At 32.4% G+C, this 22,687-nt stretch overlaps 1 protein-coding gene across 1 annotated transcript; it reads right to left on the reverse strand.

Moving 5' to 3' along the window:
• Window positions 1–14,369: 14,369 nt before the first annotated feature.
• Window positions 14,370–19,053, reverse strand: LOC144547664 (enolase 2-like). Its single transcript, XM_078296359.1, has 17 exons — window positions 18,814–19,053; window positions 18,291–18,354; window positions 18,129–18,193; window positions 17,965–18,012; window positions 17,775–17,861; window positions 17,559–17,639; window positions 17,370–17,471; window positions 17,182–17,262; window positions 16,950–17,024; window positions 16,805–16,867; window positions 16,628–16,708; window positions 16,070–16,264; window positions 15,540–15,590; window positions 15,368–15,456; window positions 15,226–15,277; window positions 15,058–15,114; window positions 14,370–14,602 (listed from the first exon to the last, which is right to left on the reverse strand). Exons 1-17 carry the CDS (start codon window positions 18,877–18,879, stop codon window positions 14,522–14,524), a joined length of 1,338 nt encoding a protein of 445 aa, XP_078152485.1. The 5' UTR covers window positions 18,880–19,053; the 3' UTR covers window positions 14,370–14,521.
• Between the last annotated feature and the right edge of the window lie 3,634 nt (window positions 19,054–22,687).

The following is a 22,687-nucleotide window of genomic DNA, read 5'->3' on the forward strand; positions in this document are numbered from 1 at the left end:
GTTCACATGCATAGATAATTAATTGAAAGAAAAACAAGACTAATTAAATCATGACATAATTTTGAAGTGCAGTACAATAATGAGAATATCAACTCTGTCACCTCATGAGATTTCTCTATCTCAGTTCAATGGCATCAGCCACTGATCATGCACTGTCTTGCTATGGTTCTTCAGAGATATGGTCGGACCCAATAATATACTTGATGTCTCTTGATATATATTTTTCGATGATATATATATACTCAACTTCAAAACTAAGCTTTAATTTCATCCATGCTCTCTTGGCCTAACATGAAATTAATTACATAGTGACCTTTTAGCTGCTCAACTATATGATCGACTTCTCATGTTGATTTAACACTACAACTGTACATTGAAAATTTGTATAGGCTTATAATTAATTAAGTGCAAAATGTGGTCGTCAAATTGCAATTAATAAATGGTGAAACAAAAAGATCTAATGGAACTTTTTGAACACAAGTCAATATATAGGTAGCCTGTCTTACGAAACGTCACTAAAAGTTTCCTCTTTCTTGTTATACTTCAAAAACCCTAAAATTCATTCTTGTCCCCTTCTCAACCTTTTTTCTCTCTCGTTCTCTCTCTCTCTCGTATATGTTATAGAATGGCATTTCAACATCTAATTAAGTGAAAAGCCACATAGTTACATGCACTTTTGGGGTGACCCATACCTTCTTTCAGTTGTTGTCGGCAAAGATACCTGGACAATGAAATGACAACAAACAAACCCATTTCTCTTTTTTAATTACTCCTTCCTTTATTAATTTGTCAATCAAGATTACTTAATGATCTTAATATTTTCTTTCGACTATATATATATATATATATATATATGCCGCTGCTTCACCTTAAAAAGAAAAAGAAAGAAAGAAAGACCAAGGATCGACGAAAGATACACCAGTGGAGAACTTGAAATTAGTGTCGGCTGTTTATGGGTATTAGTGTCGGACATTAGGCGACACTAATCGGGCTGATACTAATACTTTGTAAATAGCCGACACTAAAAGTAAGTCATTAGTGTCGGCTATTTATTAAATGGCCGACACTAATACTAACTTTTAGTGTCGGCTATTTATTAAAAAGCCGACACTAATAAGTATTAGTGTCGGCCATTTAATAAATAGCCGACACTAATACTTATTAGTGTCGGCTTTTTAATAAATAGCCGACACTAATGTTTTTTTTTTTTTTAAAATAAATTTCAAAAATTCACTATAAATCATAGAAAATTCTAAAAATGAAAATTTTTGTTCTGGAATGCTCATATATTTTTGCTGAACTATATATAAAACAAAGATATCAAATAATTCATCATAATTTACAAATAACACTCACTAAATAAAATATCATCCAAATTGCTCATTTATTGTTATCATACAAACCCTAAAACAGAAAATATATAAAAGATACATAAAAGACCCTAAATAAAATATCATACAAACCCTAAAACAGAAAATACATAAAAGATACATAAAAGACCCTAAAAACTCTAAAATTATAAAGACTATACCAAAAGTCCATGAAGGAAGACTCGGATCGCGAATCTGAGCCCGCAAAATGGTGAAACAAATCATAGATTCGTTTTTGATCCGGTTTTGGGCTGTGGAGTTCCTGTCAAAATTTCAGCCCGATCCGACGGACGGATCAAAAGTTACGTCCCTTTTCGTGAAGCATGCGCAGGACCATATTGCATTACATCTTCTGGTATTCGCCTAGAAGCAGCTCGGTTTGAGAAGATCAGGTCGGAGAGAAGCGTGAAGCGAAGTGAAGGAGATGTTTTAAACCCTAGGTGTGTGTTTGAAAGAGGTGCGCGGGACTTAAAATGAAATTTTTTTAGCTTTAGTGTCGGCTGTTTATAAATAGGCGACACTAATAACTGAGAATTAGTGTCGGCTGTTTATAAATGGCCGACACTAATTGTTAAGTATTAGTGTCGGTTGTTTATAAACAGCCGACACTAATACATTAGTGTCGCATTTTTATAAACAGTCGACACTAATTCTCAGTTATTAGTATCGCCTACATATAAATAGCCGACACTAATATTATTAGTGTCGGGTTTTTGTAAACGACCGATACTAAAGTATTAGTGTCGGTTTTTTAAGGCGACACTAATTGTATGTTCTCCACTAGTGATAATATATATTTCTAGTTTTTCAAGTGATCATATACAAACTATTGAATTTTTTTTTTATAATTAAGTGTCATTTGGAATTGCCACCAATTTCATAGAAACCGCTAAGCAAGATAATGATTCTTAAAAAACTTATTATCGAAATTATTGAGATTTTCTCCGATACACCACTTTTAGAAAATATAAAATATAAATCTTTTTTCCGGTCTGTTAAACTGAAGGAAATATCGAAAAGTTAAATATCAACAGTTATATATATTTCTATAACAAAATTTATGATTTAGATTGTGATTAATTGAGATATTATTGAAATCTTTTTAATAGTTAAATATGATGAACAAATTAAGGGAATGTTTCCAGTTTGATCATGGCTTGATTCTTGTCAAATTTCTTCAATTTCTGTGAGAGACGTCTAAAATGAAATATTCACCCAAAGATATTGAAAATAGTATATACAAAATAATAAAAAGTATAATAATTAAAGAGAGCTTATTATATTTAGCCATAAATATAACTTCATTTTGATTTGATGAATGAAACCACACGAAGCAGCTTCAATTATTTAAATTAACCATTAATTATAAATAAACCTCAGAACAAAAAAAATTACATACTACATGATTAGACCATAAAATACTCAGAGAAATATAATTCACTCCAATATGCATTTGAAATATCTTCCTAATAACACCTCTATAATATTGAATGTCATGTGAATTTTGGAAACGATTGCAAATATCTACCTTTTTTTTTTTTTTTTTTTTTTTTTTGCTTGTCTAAAGTTTCTCACATTTCGGATAAAATATGATTGGATACATCTTTTTTTTTCTTATAATCTCCAAAAAAAATATTGCATCTAGGTCTTTCTAGAATTTAATTAATTATACAGGTCAAACTTTGCTAGGAAATTAGTGATGATAATTAAGCTTATTATTATTTAATTATGAGTAAAGTTGTAACATGATTTTGGAGGAGAGGAGAGACGTGATAATTAACTTAATTATTATTTTTTTGTTTCACTTGTTCTCTTTCTTAATTTTTTTTATATCTCATGCTACATCTCATCATTATTTATAGTTGACCTAAAATACTTCTAGACTCTCAATAGCTAATACAAAGTATTTACATATTTGTAAAACTGACCTTATCCTATTTACCATATGCATCTAGATATATTAGTAGAGCACCTATATCTGAATATTTTTTTCAAATTTATCTTGTAATCTAAACCTAAATATTTTCATATACTTCTCTATACATAGAAAATTTTAAGAGGTTTCCAAACAAATTTTTGGATATTTTGGCTAACTTTAAAAATTTACAGATTTTTATTTCTCGACACTACCCCTATAAATTTAATTTCCTTTCTATATATCCTTCATTTTGAGTAAATACTTTGACTTTAACAAATGACATATGTGATAATGAGTGGTTGTAAAATTGTTGGCTACTTGATCTCTACACTTGACATGTGCTATTTAATTTTCTTCTCTCCTTTCTGTGCTTCTGCTAAAAATGAAATTGTACATCAATATGCTTGCTCCTTTCATAATGCACTGAGTTTAATGTTTATAATTATTACCTTTATTACTAACTTGTTGTCCATATTTAAATTTATTCACAATATTTTAATCTAATTTCTTCAAACAACTTCATGACATGTATTATTGTATGGATGCTTCGCTAGCTACTAGATATATTTTGTCTGATGAGTTGACAATATCATAATTCATTTATTCATTGAAAGCCATGTAAATATCGTTTTTGCCACATAAAATAAATTATGAGGTGCGTTTTGTACCAGAAGAAAAAACAACAACTAATTCTGATCTCGAACGCAGTAATGAATCTTTTATGGCTTTGCAAATTTCAATTTGTTGATCTCAACAAATCCATCTACCAATTTACTATGCGGTTAGCATGCACCGCTAGAAGCTCTCGATCCCCTATCCCCTGCGCTTTGCACTTTGTAACCAGTCCCTACACTAATTTTATACAAAAATATTGATGTGAATAATATAAAATAGTTTAGGAAAAGAGAATTAGCAATGTTTTAGTATCGATATGTCCATTCCCAAATGTTTATGATTAATATAGTAGTGAACTTAACAGAGATATAAATTAAGAAATGTTGGTTTCAATTATTGATTATGGCTTACTACTGTGCCATGATTAGCACCTTGTTGATTAATCGTTAATTGTGTTCAAGTACTCAGTATATATGGTCACACTAGGTGACTAAAATGATGGGTTTTTAATTAATGGTAACATGGAACGCAACAATTAATATGCCAATCAATATATTATATATTATGTCCAAATCCATAATTTATTACACTGTAGGTTTCCACATTTCAAGATTTAAAGAGCCAAGGTCTTGACATGAGAGGATCTAATTTCAATTATTGTTGAGGTATGGATTTTGATAACAAAAAGAAAAGAGATCATGATCTGTGGTACAAGAGGACAGATACAACATAGAGAAGTGGTGCCTTGAAAGCCCAGCATTTGAGCAGTCAGAAGTAAATGGTATCATGAGTCACTCTTCTTTTTTCATGCTATCTAACCATAACAAAAGTTGCATATCATCTCCATTTTATATACTGAGAACATGTCCCTTTAGTGGGTAGCCATGAACAGAGGACGGGTCCAGTGAATCAATTAAAGCAGAGAGAAAGACAGCAATCATACAAGCAAGGATTCCTTTAATGGAAACAAATGCTCCCTTTCTCCTTCCTTGGAATAGTATTTTCATGCATTTCACCTTTTTTTTGGGTGCTTTGTAACTTGTCATCAAAATGTGTACCCTCACCAGCCCTTGATGAATCAGCATGCATTAATTTTGCCAAGGACAGTTATTTAATCATTCAATTCGTTCAACTATGAAATAAATAATAATAATATAATTCATATCATACAGTTACTTATTTCTTTCTAAACTAGTTCAGCTACCGGAGTACAGTATATATGCATCCATGGATTTCTATCAAATTACTTGTATCAAATGAATTTCATTTCTCGACTTTATAATGTAGTACAACACTAACTAATTATTTATGTACCAAAAACCTTCTTCTTTTTTTTCATTTTTTTTGCTTATAAGCCCGTAGGCACACTTCATTGATCCAAACAAATACTTGCAAATTAACATAGGTGACTTCTTGTTAACAGCAAACATACCCCTTCCCACTATCTAAACAGATTTAATCGCCTGCTAAACGAAAAAGGGGAAATGTAAAGCCAGTGTAGCACCACCCATTCAACCTTCCCTACTTTGCCAGATTATCAGCTAAATCTATTTGGCATCTTCAAACATAACGGCTCTCAAAACTGCTTTGCATCTTCAATAATTTCCAAACATAAAAAACAAAAAAATAAATAGAAAATAAAATAAAAGAAAAAGAAAAAAAGTAGTCTGAGCCTACCGACATTTTTATTTATATCCATTTTTTAACATATTTTATTAAAAATAACCAAGTTTTTGAGTTTTTATTAAAAATACCTAAGTCGCAGGAATTTTTTGCGACTTGAAATAAGGGCCCAAGTCGCAGGAAATTCCTGTGACTTGCTGGGGCGGACGCAGGATTTCTGTCAAGGGTGGCAAAAATCGGATTCAAATTATAACTTATCGGTTTCAAACTCATTAGCTAATCGAGTACTATAAATAAAAAATTCAACAAAATAAAACCCGAATTTATCCCAATTCAAGAAATGTAAGTAAAATAAAGTTCAAGAAATATATAAAGAAATATATAGTACAAACTCAAATTTATGGCCTTAAAATGTACAACTGATGCTTGCTTGGTACTGATAAATAGAATTGGAATGAAACTTGAATGATTTGCAGAATTAGAACCCCAACAAAGTTTTAATTAAGACTTATTTACAAAATTTTACAAAAATCAGCCCTTGTCTGACTGATGGGTATCGGAATAACATTCACACCTGGTACCATCTCCAAAACATCAGCAATTCAACAGAAAACATAACATTGGTACAAGGTAGCGTTGGGATGGTAACAACAATAATGAAATAATCGAGAGGGATGTGTGTGGTATTCAGTTCATGGTTCTGAAATTCGGAATAAGAATCGAAATCGGATAGTTGACCATGGAATCGTAATTGGGTGAATCGGTCGGAATCGGATAAATTGAATCGGAAACTCATATTTTTTTAGCAGAAGCATGTTTTATACTAAATTTGTCAAATAATCCATTCCAACACTCATAATAATTAAATTTGAACAGATAATAATCAAATTTGTAGTGTATTACTTAAAAAATAATAATATATATCTAATTTTAAATTAAATAGACGTACTATTAGATAAAACAATAAAAACTGAATTTTTTTTACAAAAGACAAATAAAATATTTAATTTTAACTTTTACATTTTCATATTTTATTTTGTATATTCGTTAATTTATTTTCATAGAAAATATTTTATTACATAAACAATTAATATTATATTTTTATTCAAGTAAAACTAATAAATAAATAAAACAAACTGTCTCTATTTAATAATAATAAAATCATGCTATTATTAATAATAATCGATGCTTTTTTTAGACAGTCTAAACATTATTTTTAATAAATGCAGATTAATAACTGGTTCGCTTCTCCCTGTGTAATAACATGTCTAGATATGGTCCACAATAAGCCATGTTATATTTTCAAAACAGAACTGTACATCATATATAAACCAAGTCTATTCAATATTTTATAATGATCTAAGCTTTCTTCTTCGTTCCGAATTATGATTCCCCTCTTTCTGAATAACGACTCCCCAGATTGAGATGTTGGCCGTTAGTATTACCCAAATAATTTAGAGAAGACTTGAAGCAGCATTGAGCTTAATGGGTCCAAGAAGGGGCAAAGGTATCACTACACCTATTTTTTCTATTAAATCTGAAAAAACGGGGGGGGGGGGGGGGCTCCCTGAGCTATACTTGGTCCGCCCCTGGTGACTTGAGTATTTTATTATTATTATTATTTTCTTTTTTTCACTATAAAAACCTCGTTTCTTTCTCTTCCCTCACAAATTCAGCAGAACTCAACATTCGGAGAAAGAGAGGAAGAGAAAGAGAGAAGGATGAGGTGATTTTCGAGTATTTTTTTTTTGCAACTATTACAACTGAAATCAGTAAACTGACAAAATATTTATCATTTACGAATGTAGTTTATTGGCCATGTCTATTACCATTTCAGTATATTTTGGAGGGAAGTTCATAACTTACCAGTATGGGGTACATTACTCCAAACCTGCAGCAAATATCTATTGGGTTGATGAAAATTTCTTATTTGATGAGTTGAAATCGCTTATTTACGAAGCGAATAGTTACAATAGGAATCATTGGGACTTAAAAATAATAAGCCAAATGGTCCAAGCAGAAAGGTCTGTCAGAATCACATTTGGAGATGAAAGGGCATTGAGAGGCCTGATCGCGCGGGTTGTGAAGTCTGACGATGATGACTTCGAAGTTTTTGCCCGCAAAAGTCGTAGAGAGCTAGGGGGCTTGAAGTTTAGCTCAAAATTTGATTGCAGAAAATAATCAACAAAATTATGAACCACACACTTCTTTTCTCGTACCAAAACCAGAACCAGAACCAGAAATATACAGTAATTCACCCTAACCACAATCTCCACCTTTTATCCCACCTATATCCATGTATGGGGGTCCTTCATCCTTATCTATGCCTAAACCAAATCCTCACCCCAGACCGCCACTAGTACAGGAAGATCCAACCGAGTTGGATTTTGAATTTATCAACAAAATTTCGGAGGAGACTCCGCAAACTGGGGATGAATGGGCGGAAGGAGCTTGGGACCCTGATGATGAAGAAGATGATTTTAATGTAGAAGATGACACACAGCCCAATTTGAGTCAAAATAGAAATATGTTGTTAAGTGGCCGTTCTGCGACTCATATGTTCGTAAATTTCAATGACATATCTGATTTTTGAGAAGCAGATGTTTCTTACTATAGTCATCGGATTGAATACAGGAGTGAGCTCGCTCCCGACCAATACTTCGAAAACAAAGAAAAACTGACGAAGAAGATCAGAGAGTACTATATTGGCAAGAACTAGGAGATATATACAAAGAGAAGTGACACAAAGTGGATGGAAGTTAAATGCCGAACTCCGAGCTGTCATTTCGTTCTTAAGGCAAAAGCAACGGGTTATAGATATATTCTTGTTGTTGTTCTTATTATTGTTATTATTATTATTTATTATTATTATTATTATTTTTTATTATTATTATTATTATTATTATTTATTATTATTATTATTATTATTATTATTATTATTATTAGTATTCATGCAACCCAAACAAACTCGAAGAACCTAAACTGGTGTTATTGTTGTTAAACTACTAAGATCTATCCCTGTGAATCGACACCCGGCACTACTACATAGTAGGATTATGCGCTTATAATCCGACAGAGTAGCATTAGAGTAACTAAGTATATATTTATATATACTAAAAGTTTGTAATACTCATTTCAAGTCATCAGGGTCCTTATTCCAAGTCACAGGAAATTCCTACGACTTAGGTATTTTTAATAAAAACTCAAAACCTTGGTTATTTTTAATAAATATAAATAAAAATGTCAGCTTAGCCTAGTTTCTATTATTATATGGATGCGTTTGGATGGAGCAAGAATAGCACTAACTCTCTATTCTTTGTTTGTCTTATATGGGTTAGCTCACTGTTCTACTAACCCAACCAAAAGTTGAGTTAGCTACTATTCTCAATTTTGAGATTAGCTCTATTCTTTGTTTCATCCAAACATACAAAGAAGTTGATGTGAAATTAAAATAATGCCACTTCCATTAACCTATAAGCTCGGTACATTTTAATAGTTAATAATTCACAGAAAAATACATTGTATTAATTACTAAATTACATCCATTGTGGGAGATCGATAATGCATGGGTAACCAAATATTATTGGTTTTTCTCTAGCTAGGGGTACTGTAGATAAAAAATAAAATAAAAAGGCTATGCCTTTTTGATGATTCAATGGGTAGGTTTAACCGTTTAAAAATGAGCACACTAAACCTACCTTTACTTAAGAAGGTTGGTTACACAATAAGACGTGCTAATTGGGACCCACCATTAACAACTCAACCTAACCTGAATCTGATGCTATTTACCGTATATTATGAAAAACCAGTATAGTCGTCAGTAGATATGTTATGATATTAATTCGTACATTTAAGGTCTTTTTTATACATATAGCTAGGTTGATATATATATATATATATATATAGGATCATAGGAATTAATTATTTCACAGTAAAATAATTTGTGACTGTTTATATGTAAAATTTGTATAGTATTAAGTTCTATATAAAATTAAATTACACTGTGGACATACTTCTTGACAGTGCTCCAACAATAATTTTGGTTATTCGGTCTCATCCTTGTTAAATTGTTTTTTTCTCCTTTTTTGAGGCAAATTATGAAAGAGGTATTGAGGTACGTTCTAATTTTTTTATAAACGGAAGGAACAAAAAATGTCGAAAACATTAATTAAACCGATAGCTGAAAATTTGATACGCAATCTTCTGTACTAAGATTTATGTAATTTTTTTTTTTTTAATGGACGCCATCTATTTCATTTTTACCCCAACTATCTTCTTTACTAGTGTATATACTCGAATCATATTTCAAATTTATATCTTGTATAATTTGAGAAGACGAAAACAAAGGGAGTGTATTAGTATTACAGTACTATATATATACGTTTATATCGGTGCAACTGAAATTGAACGCAGGTTATGAGTATTAATTTGTTGGAAGGGTAGTAGCAGGAGTATAGTAACCTGTCGGCAAGACAACTGTAATGGTGACCTCTCACCTACTCTTATTTACTGCTCTCTCTCTCTCTCTCTCTCTCCAGGGGGGAAGAGCATATATAAGACAGTCACTCTAGCTAGTACTTGAATTATTGCGTTCTGTATAGCGGGTCATTGCATGCACATTCTGAATACAGATTGATGAAACAAATTGAAGTTTCGTTTGCATTTCAGTAAGAAAAGAAGAAAAGGAAGAAGAAGAAACTATATATGGTACATTAGGCAATTGTAAGAGATATCTTTGGCCTCTTGGCCTTTATTTCTTTGAGAAATCTTTTATTTGGATTTATTTTTTGTCTAGGATTAGCAATTTTTAAAAAATATGTATCATAAAAACGGTATGATAGATGCTTAATTATGCAAATATATATTATATATGACAAGTTTAGAATTGAATTGTGATGACAATTTAATGATTACCAGTGTGTGTGATAAATCAATGCTTGTGTATATATAATGTTAGATATCAAGGAATGGAGTGGACCAGAGTCAGACCACTAATATGTTGCTATTAATGATTTCTCCTTTTTATACAGTGTTTTCAGACATAATAATTAGCCATATTTACCCTTACATTGGTAAGATAATTTCCGTACCGGTTCTTTCATGATAGCACCCCATGCAAACAAAAGATAGACATTGTGAGCATAATTATTACTTTTCATATTTTTAAGTTTCCTGATTTTTCTCTATGTAGGTTTTTTGTGGTCTGATGTACGGATCACTTGCATGTGGTGAATTGTAATTTGTAAGGTTGAGTAGTTGATGATATGCAAATAAGAGGATCTAAATATGTTTATATATATGTAATTGTTGGATAGTTTTCATGCATATAATTTCTTCTATCTGTGTTTTGATCTGAATGGATGTATAAAATGCTCTATATTCTTGTCATTTTATCCTACAGGGTCAATAATTTGCCAATAGGAACTTTCTTACTTGATTTGTTAGCCAAATAATTAATTGATTGATTAAGAAGCAGCAAGAAAAAAAAAATTGCAATTTGGTTTTGACACATCTGCTTGATTTCAAGCAATTTTGAATGTAAATAACATGATTCTCAGTAAAACTACCAAATCATTGTAATAGATTATATTCCACAAATTGCTGACAAGTTCAGGTGACCAGAGAAAAAAAAAAAAAAAAAAAGGAAGAAAAAGAAATAAGAACATTTGAATCATTTTATCATAAGGGGAGTTTTAATTAAAGCTGCCTCTGAACAAGGGAACAGCCTTCCACTTGAAACAAAGCTGATCAAATCAGGACCACAGATTGCAAAATCCCACTACTGGATCGGGTACAAAAATCATGCATTAACAAATTACATCCAAAATCCAGTCGAGATCAGATCGATTATTGGTCCTCTTTATTTAATTTAAATGTACTAGATCGATCCTGCAGATCAATATCATCACCTTATGAAAATGGTATCTGAGGATTGCTTTTTTATTCTAAACGTGATGTTGAAGTCTTGATTAATACCCATTTTCAAGGCTTTCAGGGATATCTCCAGTATTAACTGGAGGGGTTGGTATACACAGCAGCCTACCTCGCCTCCAGACATTCCTTCGTGGCGGATCCCACTGGGTGACCGTACACAAAAGTGGGCCCCGCAATAGGAAAATATGTGTAATGCCTTTTCATTAAAATGAAACGGAAGCGGGGTCCACAATCTGTGAAACGAACGAATCGAAGCAGCCCGGCATTGACCGGGTCCTGTTCTGAAACCTCGGTTTTATTTTCTCAAGTACACTTTCTCCATTATCTTCTCCATTCCTCTTCGTTTCATATCATTGGCAAGTGATATCTTACAATCCATAACAGAAAGGATGAAGCTTTGTGTTGCCCGGGCCAAAAAGGATGACGGTTCATTTGAAATTTAAGTTTAGTCAATATTTTCATTTTAATGAATAATATATTATATATATATAAATATAATCTCTCTAAATATTTTGTTATAAAGTTTTTTTTTTTAAATTAATGATGCTTCAAAATCTTACCTTAGTCTCCTCTAAAATTTTGCTCAAGTTATATTACTATCTATCATCCTTTGGGAAGTAAAGATAGTATTTTATTTTCCGCTCATATCTCTATTTTCAAAGTTAAAACAGTCGATCCGAACTTCTCAACATGTTATTCATATTGATATGTGCTTAGAGACCAAATTTTACATTTTTTTGAAACTTTTTACTATTCTTTTAGAATTTTTGAAAACACAGCTTTTTTATTAAATAAAATAATAATAAAAATTCAGAAAAACACTGATTTTTAGAAATTCTAAAAAAAATAAAATTTGATCTCCAAGCACATTTTCAATATGAAGATCATGTTGAAAAGTTCAAATTAACTATGTGGAATTTCAACTTCACATGAGTGTTACACGTGTAGCAATATTCAAATTACATTCTATACACTATGATTTAACAATATATGAATAAATATATATTATCCTTTATGTAGACCACATCTTCATGTAATTAAACGAGCTTTGTTAGACTTGAAGAGTCGGACAAAATATTTCTTGATAGGTTTCAATTGAAGATTATTACAATTTAATTTAATTTATAGGAGAATAAATAGTGTTGTTGCGAAACCAATAGAATTAATGTTTCTTTGATATAGAGTTCTTCATCTTGATAATGATTAACAAAAGAAATGATCAATGACCACATTTTGTCAAAAAAGAAAGGAACAAAAGAAATAATTAACAAAGATCTATATAGCTTTTTAAAATTATAAGAGAATGAGATGACAATGATCGTTTGTTCTACTTATTAGATCTGTTCGAATGTATGTATGTTATCTTTAAAAAGTAAAAGAAAAATAATTATTTTAAGATGCAATTATAGCTTTTTAAATTATAAGAGAATGAAATGACTGTGATATTTTGTTCTATTTATTGGCTTTGCTCTAACAGAGAGGAGAGGAGTACATCGCCAATTTAAAATAGAAAAAGACATCTCCATTGAATAACGAATGGACAGTATATAAAATCAGAAGCACCTCAAAAAGATGATTGCTACATCCGTATCGAGGTGACAGCGATAAGTGGGGCCTGAAATCAATAGTGGATATTGGGGCCCACAATATGTACGGAACGATGATAATGGAGCGTCAGATCTGCATCAGACGGATGGTGGGGTCCGATTGTATCCGTTTGTTGAATCATTACCTTTATTGACCTCTCGTTACAATTGTAATAAAGTAGCTTAAGCAATCATCTTATCTTCTCCAGTTTCCGATCACTGGAAATATCCCTGCCTCTAGATTCGGCATGAGGACCACAGAGACATTTGCATAAATCATTTCTCTAATTTGTTCAGATCCAGTGAAGTACCTCATCGTGGGTTAGATCCGAACCATTATTTATAAATCGGTACTAATTTTAAAAAGATCCGTAAATTTCAATTAGGTCTGAATTATTTACTGACTGAGAATAACCTCAAGAAATGAGGTACCTGACCTCAGGTTGCAGAACCCACTTGTTACATCCCTTCAGTCCTCTGGTTCTGGATTTTGAAAATCACTGTTAGTGTAACATCCTTCGGTATATAAATATAATACTTTCATATTTTAATCACAAAACCAATATACATTTCCAATGTGTAATTCTTTCGCATTTTTATACACAAAAAAAAAAACTAAAAAGGACCAACAAGATATTGAATATGACACGATATCGGATATAAAAAAAAAAAAAAAACAATAGATAGAGGGGGAAAAGAAGGCAAGAGAGCAGTTGAGGCTTATTCGCAGGCAGGTATAATGCTGCTTGTTTTCTTCTCTTTGTAAAATAATGAGCAAAATATTTGTATCAGTTTTTCTATTACGCAAGCTGATCATTTGGCTAACTGTACGCTTAACTTTATAAGGAAGATTTTTGTTAGCTACTACATAGGTTAAATGGAGATGTGCGTCACTAGGCAAGCCACAGCATAAAAGAAAGCTACGGCGCAATTTCATTGTTCGTTCAATAAATATTCCTTGACATGACGAATCCATTCACATTGCATGTAATCTTGTAACCTATCAGCCTATCACTTGAGGATAATATTGTGTTATTTTAAGGAGTATTATCTTCATCATATCGTTTTCAGTCAAAATCGTGACGCCAAGCTGATGTAGCAAATGCTTTTGTTTTTGTATGTAAATCCACCTAATTTTCGAAAGAAAATATATGACGCAGTCCCAATATTTAGATATATATGATATGATTTTGTTCGTATCATCCATGGACCCGGCCCAAGGCCCAGTATTGGCTTGAAGAACCCAAGGAAACAATTGAAACATTTTCAAGGCCGATGGAGCGCTATCAAGTGAAGCATTAACAAATACATCAGAATATCAGATAATAAGACTTTTGCAAAGTTATATTTCACCCCAAAAGCAGACACATCACACATCCGAGTTGATCATATTATATAACATCAACTTGAAAAGAAAAACTCAAGCAGTTAATACTCACAGCCTGAGAGAATTCCTGTTCTATATTTAGAGGTTTTTAGTAAGGCTGAACAGGTGACCTGAACTTGGCTCCAGCATACACAGCTGCAGGACCCAGCTCCTCTTCGATCCTTAGCAACTATAAAACAAAACAACAATTGAGAAAAGGACAATTAGATCTCATCATTTTGTTCATAGGAAAATAATAAGATTTGGGTGGGACAACGAAGAAAGTTCCATCTGTGACACTATTGAACATACAAATATAATGTATTAACCCAGAACAATGAGAAATATCTCCTGTAACCATAAACATTGGGTATGTCAGTTTTACACTGCCAATAAACATAGAGAGAAGGAATCTGGAGATACCTTGACAAAAATTGAGAAGCATGGGCTCCAAAGAAGTTTTACATATATTACAGGGGTCTGAATGACATATCTAATTTTACAGGTATCTTTGATATTTTGAGGTTCGACCAAAGTAAGTGAAATGACCCCACAAAAGAAGAAAATCCAAGATTAAGTGCACTGATAGATAGCAGACCAAGTTGAAACTTCAAAATATATTGGTCCCTAGATAATATATAGTACCTGATTATATTTGGCCAGGCGTTCAGATCTGCATGGAGCTCCAGCTTTGATCTGGCCCTGTTGAAGAAATAACAGTTTTACATGAATACTATTTCAAATTTACTCATACAGAGAAATAATGAGACACGGATCATTCATAGAAATAAGGAAACAAGTCAAGGAACTTACTGTTGCCAACCCAACTGAGAGATCAGCAATGAAGGTATCCTCTGTCTCACCACTACAAGTAGAATTAACAAGCAGATCAAAAATATATGGTACAGAGTCCAAATACTTGCTTATGTGTGTACATATATTGAGAATTTAGTACCTCCTGTGGCTGGCCATTACACCCCAACCGGCATGCTTAGACATTTTAACAGCCTCAATACTCTCAGTCACTGACCCAATTTGATTCACCTATCAGATTGTTCACAAATGTTTAACCTATTGGATGACGATAAAATAGAAGTTTAAAAACACACAATTGGTTACTTGTGTACCTTTAAAAGAAGAGCATTGCAAGCCTTTTCCTTTATTGCCTTGGCAACCCTCTACATGATCAAATTAAGATTACAATGAAAACTAGGATATATTAAAAATAATATTCAGTAAAATATTTCTGGGATTTTGCATGGGCCCTTCATTTCCTATCATTTGCATAAACAGCTAGCTGGTTTTTTTGGGAGGGATATTTGCAAGTAGCACATCTACTAATTAATCAGCACAAAAGCTATCCACATTGCTCACAACTTTATAAATTTAATCAAATTTGATTGCTCACTAGTTAACATGTAACTAGAAATTATTTTTTTAGCTTGATGTCACAAAAGCACCAGATTGTAAAAATTCATCCCAAATATGACTCTTCCATTGTTAGTACTTGTAAATAACCCAAATAGTTTCAGAAGAAAATTTAAATCAGAAATTTCTGGTGCCACTTACATTTACCAAACAATATCTGGGGCATTTTCAAAAGTTAAAATTCAATGATACACCGAAGGATATGCCTATGAGAGGGAAGAATACGGACCGTTGGATTGGTAACAAGGAGATCATCTCCTACAATCTGTACTTGATCTCCAATCTCCTCAGTCAACTTAGCATAGTGTACCCAGTCATCCTGGTCAAATGGGTCTTCTATCGACACTATTGGATAATCCGTTACAAATGACTTGTAGACATTCTTCAGGCTGTCTCCTGATATCTTTTGTGATCCATCATTGTTCTATCAAAATAAGGATAAAGGAAAAATGAAATTAAAAAGAGAAGCGGGAAGAGTTAAAAGACATGTTACATTTGTTATTTGTTTAAACAGTTCACAGTAAACAATAGATATAAATATATCACTTATTCCTTTTTGTGGCTTAACTTGTTCTTGTAGAATGTGTTTACTTTAGTTACTATTAGATGCACTACTTAATCAAGCTCTTAATCTGATAGTATAATTTTTATTATCCAAACTCAATAATCACTCACTAATCACATTTCTTTTAGTTTTTATTATCCAAACTCACTAATCACTCACTTTTACCTATTATCTTTGGCATGTAAGCGAACTCAATTTGTGATCCAGTAAGGCACAATTTACCTCCTCTTTGAAGTTGAGATCATAGGTGTGATCCTTCTCGTTGTAGAACTCTGAAGCGGCAACATCCATTCCAATCATGACCTGCCACACGACAAGGGAAATGAAATGCAAAAAGAACATTCCATCAATTAATCCGAAATGATATATTTCCTAGAGATAATTGGAAGGTAAACAAACCTTGCCAGTATACCCAGCTTTTGCAATGGCAGTCTTCAAAAGCTCAAGACCCTCTTTGTTCTCCTACAATCCATAATATATAAGAAGATAAATATCTAATAAGCTATCAAATAAGTACACGACTCTAAAAGGAGGTAATAAAGACCTGAATATTGGGAGCAAAACCACCTTCATCTCCAACATTTGTAGCATCCTGACCATACTTCTTCTTTATGACAGCCTTTAATAGCAGAAGAACATTAAAACGTGCAAGTAAACATAGTAAAATGGAAACAAATAAAAAAAATGAGTTTTAAAGAAGATGATGGTAAAAAAAAGTAACAAAGAAAGAAAATAAATTCTACGTCACAAAGGAAAAAAATAATTTAAATTTTGACCTTCAGATGATGATACACTTCTACACCCATCTTCATTGCTTCCTTGAAGCATGAGGCACCAACGGGAAGAATCATGAATTCCTAAAAGTAGACAATTAGATAAAGAAAACCATTATTAAAGAAAACTATTGTTAATCTAAGTATATAGAAAATGTACATAAATAGTTTATTGTTTGATTATTATTTACCTGCATGGCAAGCTTGTTTCCAGCATGAGACCCACCATTGATGACATTGAAAGCAGGCACAGGGAGTACCAGGTGCTTATTCCCAGCAATATTCGCAATGTGCTTCAAGAAAAAACAAAAATAAGTTGGAGCTGATTTGTTAGATATGTCAAAATTGAATATGAAAGCATATCAAGAAAGGTTCCATACCTGATAAAGGGGAATTTTTTTGACACTGGCTCCTGCCTTGCACACAGCAAGTGACACTGCCAATATTGCATTTGCACCCAGCTGAATTTTCATCCCAAAAAGAAGATTTTTTTTTTATCAAACAAGAAGAATTTAAATTTAGTTTGCTAAAATATCACAACAATAAATTATCCGAAGTAAACTGGAACAACTGGAAATTAGAGAAAAGTAAGGTACCTTTTGTTTGCACCAGCCCCACTCATTTGAAGTTCCATCAAGTTTTTGCACCATGTAATTGTCAATTTGGGTCTGCTCTGTTGGGTCCTGCCAAAATCATGAAGTATGTTGAACTCCTCTACCATTTATTGTTATATAATTTAAGATGAAATGGTAACAAGATAAAATGAAGCACAAGAATAGCACAAACCTTGCCAACCAAGGTTGGTCCGATGATAGCATTCACGTTCTCCACAGCCTACATACGGAAGTTATAAAAAAAAAATACATAGATTATGGCAGAAAAGAAAGAAAACATATATCATTTGAAATAAATCACAAAACTGAATAACAAAATGAATATAAACAAAGTACCTTGAGAACACCTTTTCCCATGTAGTCAGATCCACCATCTCGCAACTCCAAAGCTTCATAAACACCTACAATTGATATGATATATCAAAGGGTATTTTTTCTTAATCTTACAATCCATCTTTTATTAAATAAAAAAAGGAGATTTGTTGTGGTTTCAGGTACCAGTCGAGGCGCCACTTGGGACAGCTGCTCTTGCAAAGGTTCCATCAGACAAGCAAACATCCACCTACAAATATTCAACAAATTCAACAAGATATATATATATTTTTGTATCTTCTGAATGACAAAAGTTCCACTATAGCTCCTAAACTAAAAGATAAAATACTGATATCTATAAATCATATATGCCATAACGTCTAAATTTCATTGTATAAAATACAGAAATTACAGTCTTAAACAGCTTAGTAAGAGACTAAACTCTCCAAAAACTGATTCCTCTAACAACCTAATGAAAGGATCCAGATCGATCACATGGGTGTAGCTTTCGAGTCTAAAAATTTGTTAGGACAAGGGTTTAAGTCAGGTTTAAGGTAACGATTAATATTCAAACACGAAATAACAATCAAAGAGAAAATTTACTTGTATTTCGTTCAGATAATACTCAGAGAGTTCCCAGATTGAAATACTAGAGATTATCCGACAATGGAAGCAAAAATCAGTTAAAACATTGAAAAAAACAAATTACCTCAACCGTCGGATTGCCACGGCTATCGAAGATCTGCCTCGCCTTCACGCACTTGATCGTCGCCATTTCTGCTCCGAGCTGAGATTTTTTTTGGCAAAATTGGGATTTAGGATTGCTCTTGTTTCGAGAAGAGAGAATAGTGGGAAAGAAGAAGATACTAGTCTGGCTGCCTGGCAGCTTTTAGTAAGCTCAGGTGTGGCGAATATAATATTTATATTTAATGAGAAAGCATGCGGGAGCGGGAGTTGTGGGGTCCAGCTATCAGCAAATGAATAACCGTCGGATCTGATAGGTCACGGATTTTACGGGTAGGATAGGGAAAGGGCAGATATGAGATAAAGGCTTTTCTTTTGTAGTCGATAAAGTTTGGTTAAACCTGGTCTTTCATTCTTGTCGTGTATATTGGAAGCTGAATATTGTGGATCAAAAGTTCGAAACTGCCAGTTATACAAGTTAACTTATTAGTACGTTATACACCGGGAACATTCACAGTACAGTGCTGAGAGAATATTCCGAGGTATTTTAGTGAAATTAAAGGCCGAGAAATATTGATCTTTAAACCTGGGCTTTTGTACATCTATCTATCCGTGTGATCCATGGGCTGATAATTTGAATTGTAATTTATCATCAATTTAATTCCTGGAGACCCGTAATTCGTAATGATTTAGCAAAACAAAAGAAGTACACTAAATCCCGTTTGTACAATACCACCTTATATATATATATATTTTTTAGGAGACATTTGAATGGCATATTGCCAACTCTTTTTTCGTTTTCTGTGTATCTGAAATATTGATAAAGAATACCGAAAAGAAGATCCGCTATAACAATAAATCGAGTTAAAACAGAATTTTCTTTTTCTTTCACAAATTTATTTCCAATCGCCATAGCTGAGACACGTGCCATTAGTATTGATCCAAAAACTAGTTAGAAAGTAATATCTTCATGAAAAAGGTAACAAGATATGTGCACCCAACAATATTTATTTATACTCAACTTAACAAAATGATCTGCTTAAATTGGCATGTATATTTTGTAGTGGAGTAAGACTTGGGTGCTATGGATAGCATAATTCATTCATGCTACGGTCTCAAAAACCTATCGTATAAATTTTAAATTTCAATTTAAGTAGTTCAATAAATTGGTTATATAATAAATTTGTAAAATACTAATTTTAATTATATTTTTACTATTTTTATGATTTATGAAAGATGGCAAAAAAATGGTCTAAAATGTTGCCAATTTTCTTTTATTTTTAGGCCATTTTTACCACATTTCATAAATCATAAAAAATAGTAAAAAATAAGTATTCTACAAGTTTATTATATAACTAATTTATTGAGCTACTTAAATCGAAGTTTAAAATTTATACGATAGGTTTTTGATGCCGTAGCACGGATGACCTTATGCTATCCATAGCACTCAAGCCTTACTCTTTATAGTGTATCCGATTATAATGTTTTGAGCATGTCCTTTTCAGTGTTTTGTGCTATTGGCTTGTTTGAGAAAAAAAAAAATCAAATAAAAAGTCCAAATGATGTAAAGGATGTGTTGCAAAAACATTTTTCAAAATGACTTTGATCGAATCTTCATGTATTTCTGGTTCACATTTTTTTAGCTTATAGAAATTAAGATTTTGAAGCATATTTCCGTTTACTACTATTTAGTCAGTATGCTCAAAAGTTTTTTTTTTTTTTAATATTTTCCGTTTACTACTGTATATTTTTCTCATTGTGTATCTGCTTGATACAAAGGCAGAGACAGTTTTAGACACATGAGTCAATATATATAAAATGTCAATGATTTTTATTTTTTTAAAATATATGATGTCGTCTTAAAAATTATATAAGAAAAATATGATAACCAAATAATTAGTTTTACATTTTGAGAAGGGGGTACATTAAACCCCATTTATCTTTAGACTTATAAACACACGAATTGGCTATGTGGTGAGTTGTAAATGCATTCAGACTTTAATACTGTTACAGTAAAAACACAAATATGGAGCTCATTGGATGAAATTATCAATATATCAATAATAATAGTTAGTTTTTTTACTGATACTGTTACTATTAGTTTTAGACTTTTAGTTGAAAACTGTGGCCGAAAAAAAGGCAAGTAAGTCTCACCATGAAAGATTAATCAACCCAATACACGAATGATTTATAAAAGCGACGCAGAAAATCCATATCATTTTTGACCAGGAGCGTTGACTATTGACTCCTTCCTGAGGAAGGAGGCGAACAATTTGCTTTGCATTCCTAAAAAAATAGAAAAGAAATTAAAAGTTAAATCTTCTTCAGCACACATGAGACTAGAGAGAGTGCTTCACATATAAAAGCAACACACTACAAAATTCACTCAACTAAAAACAAAACCCCTTACTAAATCAAGAAGAAGACGATGCTCCTCTTTACTGTACCAGCATGGAATCCATCAGTTCTTGCCTTTTGCTTGTGCCAGATAATCGTAGCTGTTCTCTTGCTGAGTGGAAGCACTGTCAGCAGCAAGCAATGGAATATAAATTACATAGACTATGGAGTGATGAGAAGGACTGCAATAACAGAGCTTGATGATGGAATTGAAAGTTGTGAAAAAGAGACGAAAGATCTCGACGCATCGGATGACAATGGCGATGATGAATGTGGAGATGGAGATGGCGATGATGAGCTGAGAAAGAGAGCAGAGGAGTTTATTGAGAGAATGAATAGAGTGTGGAGAGCAGAACAAAAAGATATATTATAACTAGCTAGATCATTACGGTGGATTATGATATAAATTTATTTAATTTATGGAATTCTTATGATGGTTTTTTTGTAATTATCGATATTTCAGTTAGCGGGAGAAATTTGTATCCGATATGTTTTAAGATCCGTATGCGTTAAATCGGTACAAATCTTGCAGCGAATCCGTATGCGGATAATGTTACATTTTACGGACATAAATATCGTAGTTTAGTCAGTAATCTCAACATGAGCACATCATATTAATAAATGGGAAAATTTCCCTTGTACCCATCTAAAACTTTGAAATAGCTAATTTTCCCATCAAAATATCATAATATCCCATATCTCCATCAAAATTTAGCATTCTTTCTTCTATCCCCATTTTATTATTTAACTTTTTATTTAATTATTTTAAAAATTATATTGACCAATATACCCTTACAAATTTGAATGGAGATGTCCTGTTTCTTCTTCCCCTATCCCCACGCCTAATATTTCCCGTTGAAGGAGATTGAATGGAAAAATAAATTTTGCCCAGGTTCTCCCTCTTGTGTGTACCTCCCTCGGCGAAACCAATAAAATTCGAAGCTGAAGCGATTGAGCTTGAATTTGGAAGGTTTGAGCGCCACCAAGGATGAAGATATTCACGTGGTCGGCAACTCAGAATAAGATTCTGAGTTTATGACTCACGACAATTTGCAAAAAAAAAGGCTGGACGCTTGCCAGCATGTTCTTTCTTTGCAAATTGGCAACAGAAATAGGAGGACACATCTTCAGGGAATGTTGATTTACACTACAGCTATATGAATGACTCAAGCTCTCTAGACCTGGTCAATGCTGGCCGCACACACCTACAACTCAAAGAAGAAGAACATTGCTGAATTGATGCAAAAGATCAACTGACAATTAAAGTTCTATGAAGAAATGGAGCAGCCAAGAATACAGGGAGGAATTACATAATCATGAAGATGCAGTAAGGAAGATTATAGGCCTTGATTCTGGCAGGACAAAAGAAGAAAACATGCCGGAAAAAAAAAAGAACATTGGTATTTTGATTTTTTTTTTTTTTTTGTTGAAATTTAGATTACACAATGAAGGTTGTAAAAGGTTAAAGATGAAAAAAAGAAGTTATTTTCTTCGGTAGCATT

This window comes from Carex rostrata, chromosome 31, assembly GCF_964058835.1.
Source record: "Carex rostrata chromosome 31, lpCarRost1.2, whole genome shotgun sequence".
Lineage (NCBI taxonomy): Eukaryota > Viridiplantae > Streptophyta > Magnoliopsida > Poales > Cyperaceae > Carex > Carex rostrata.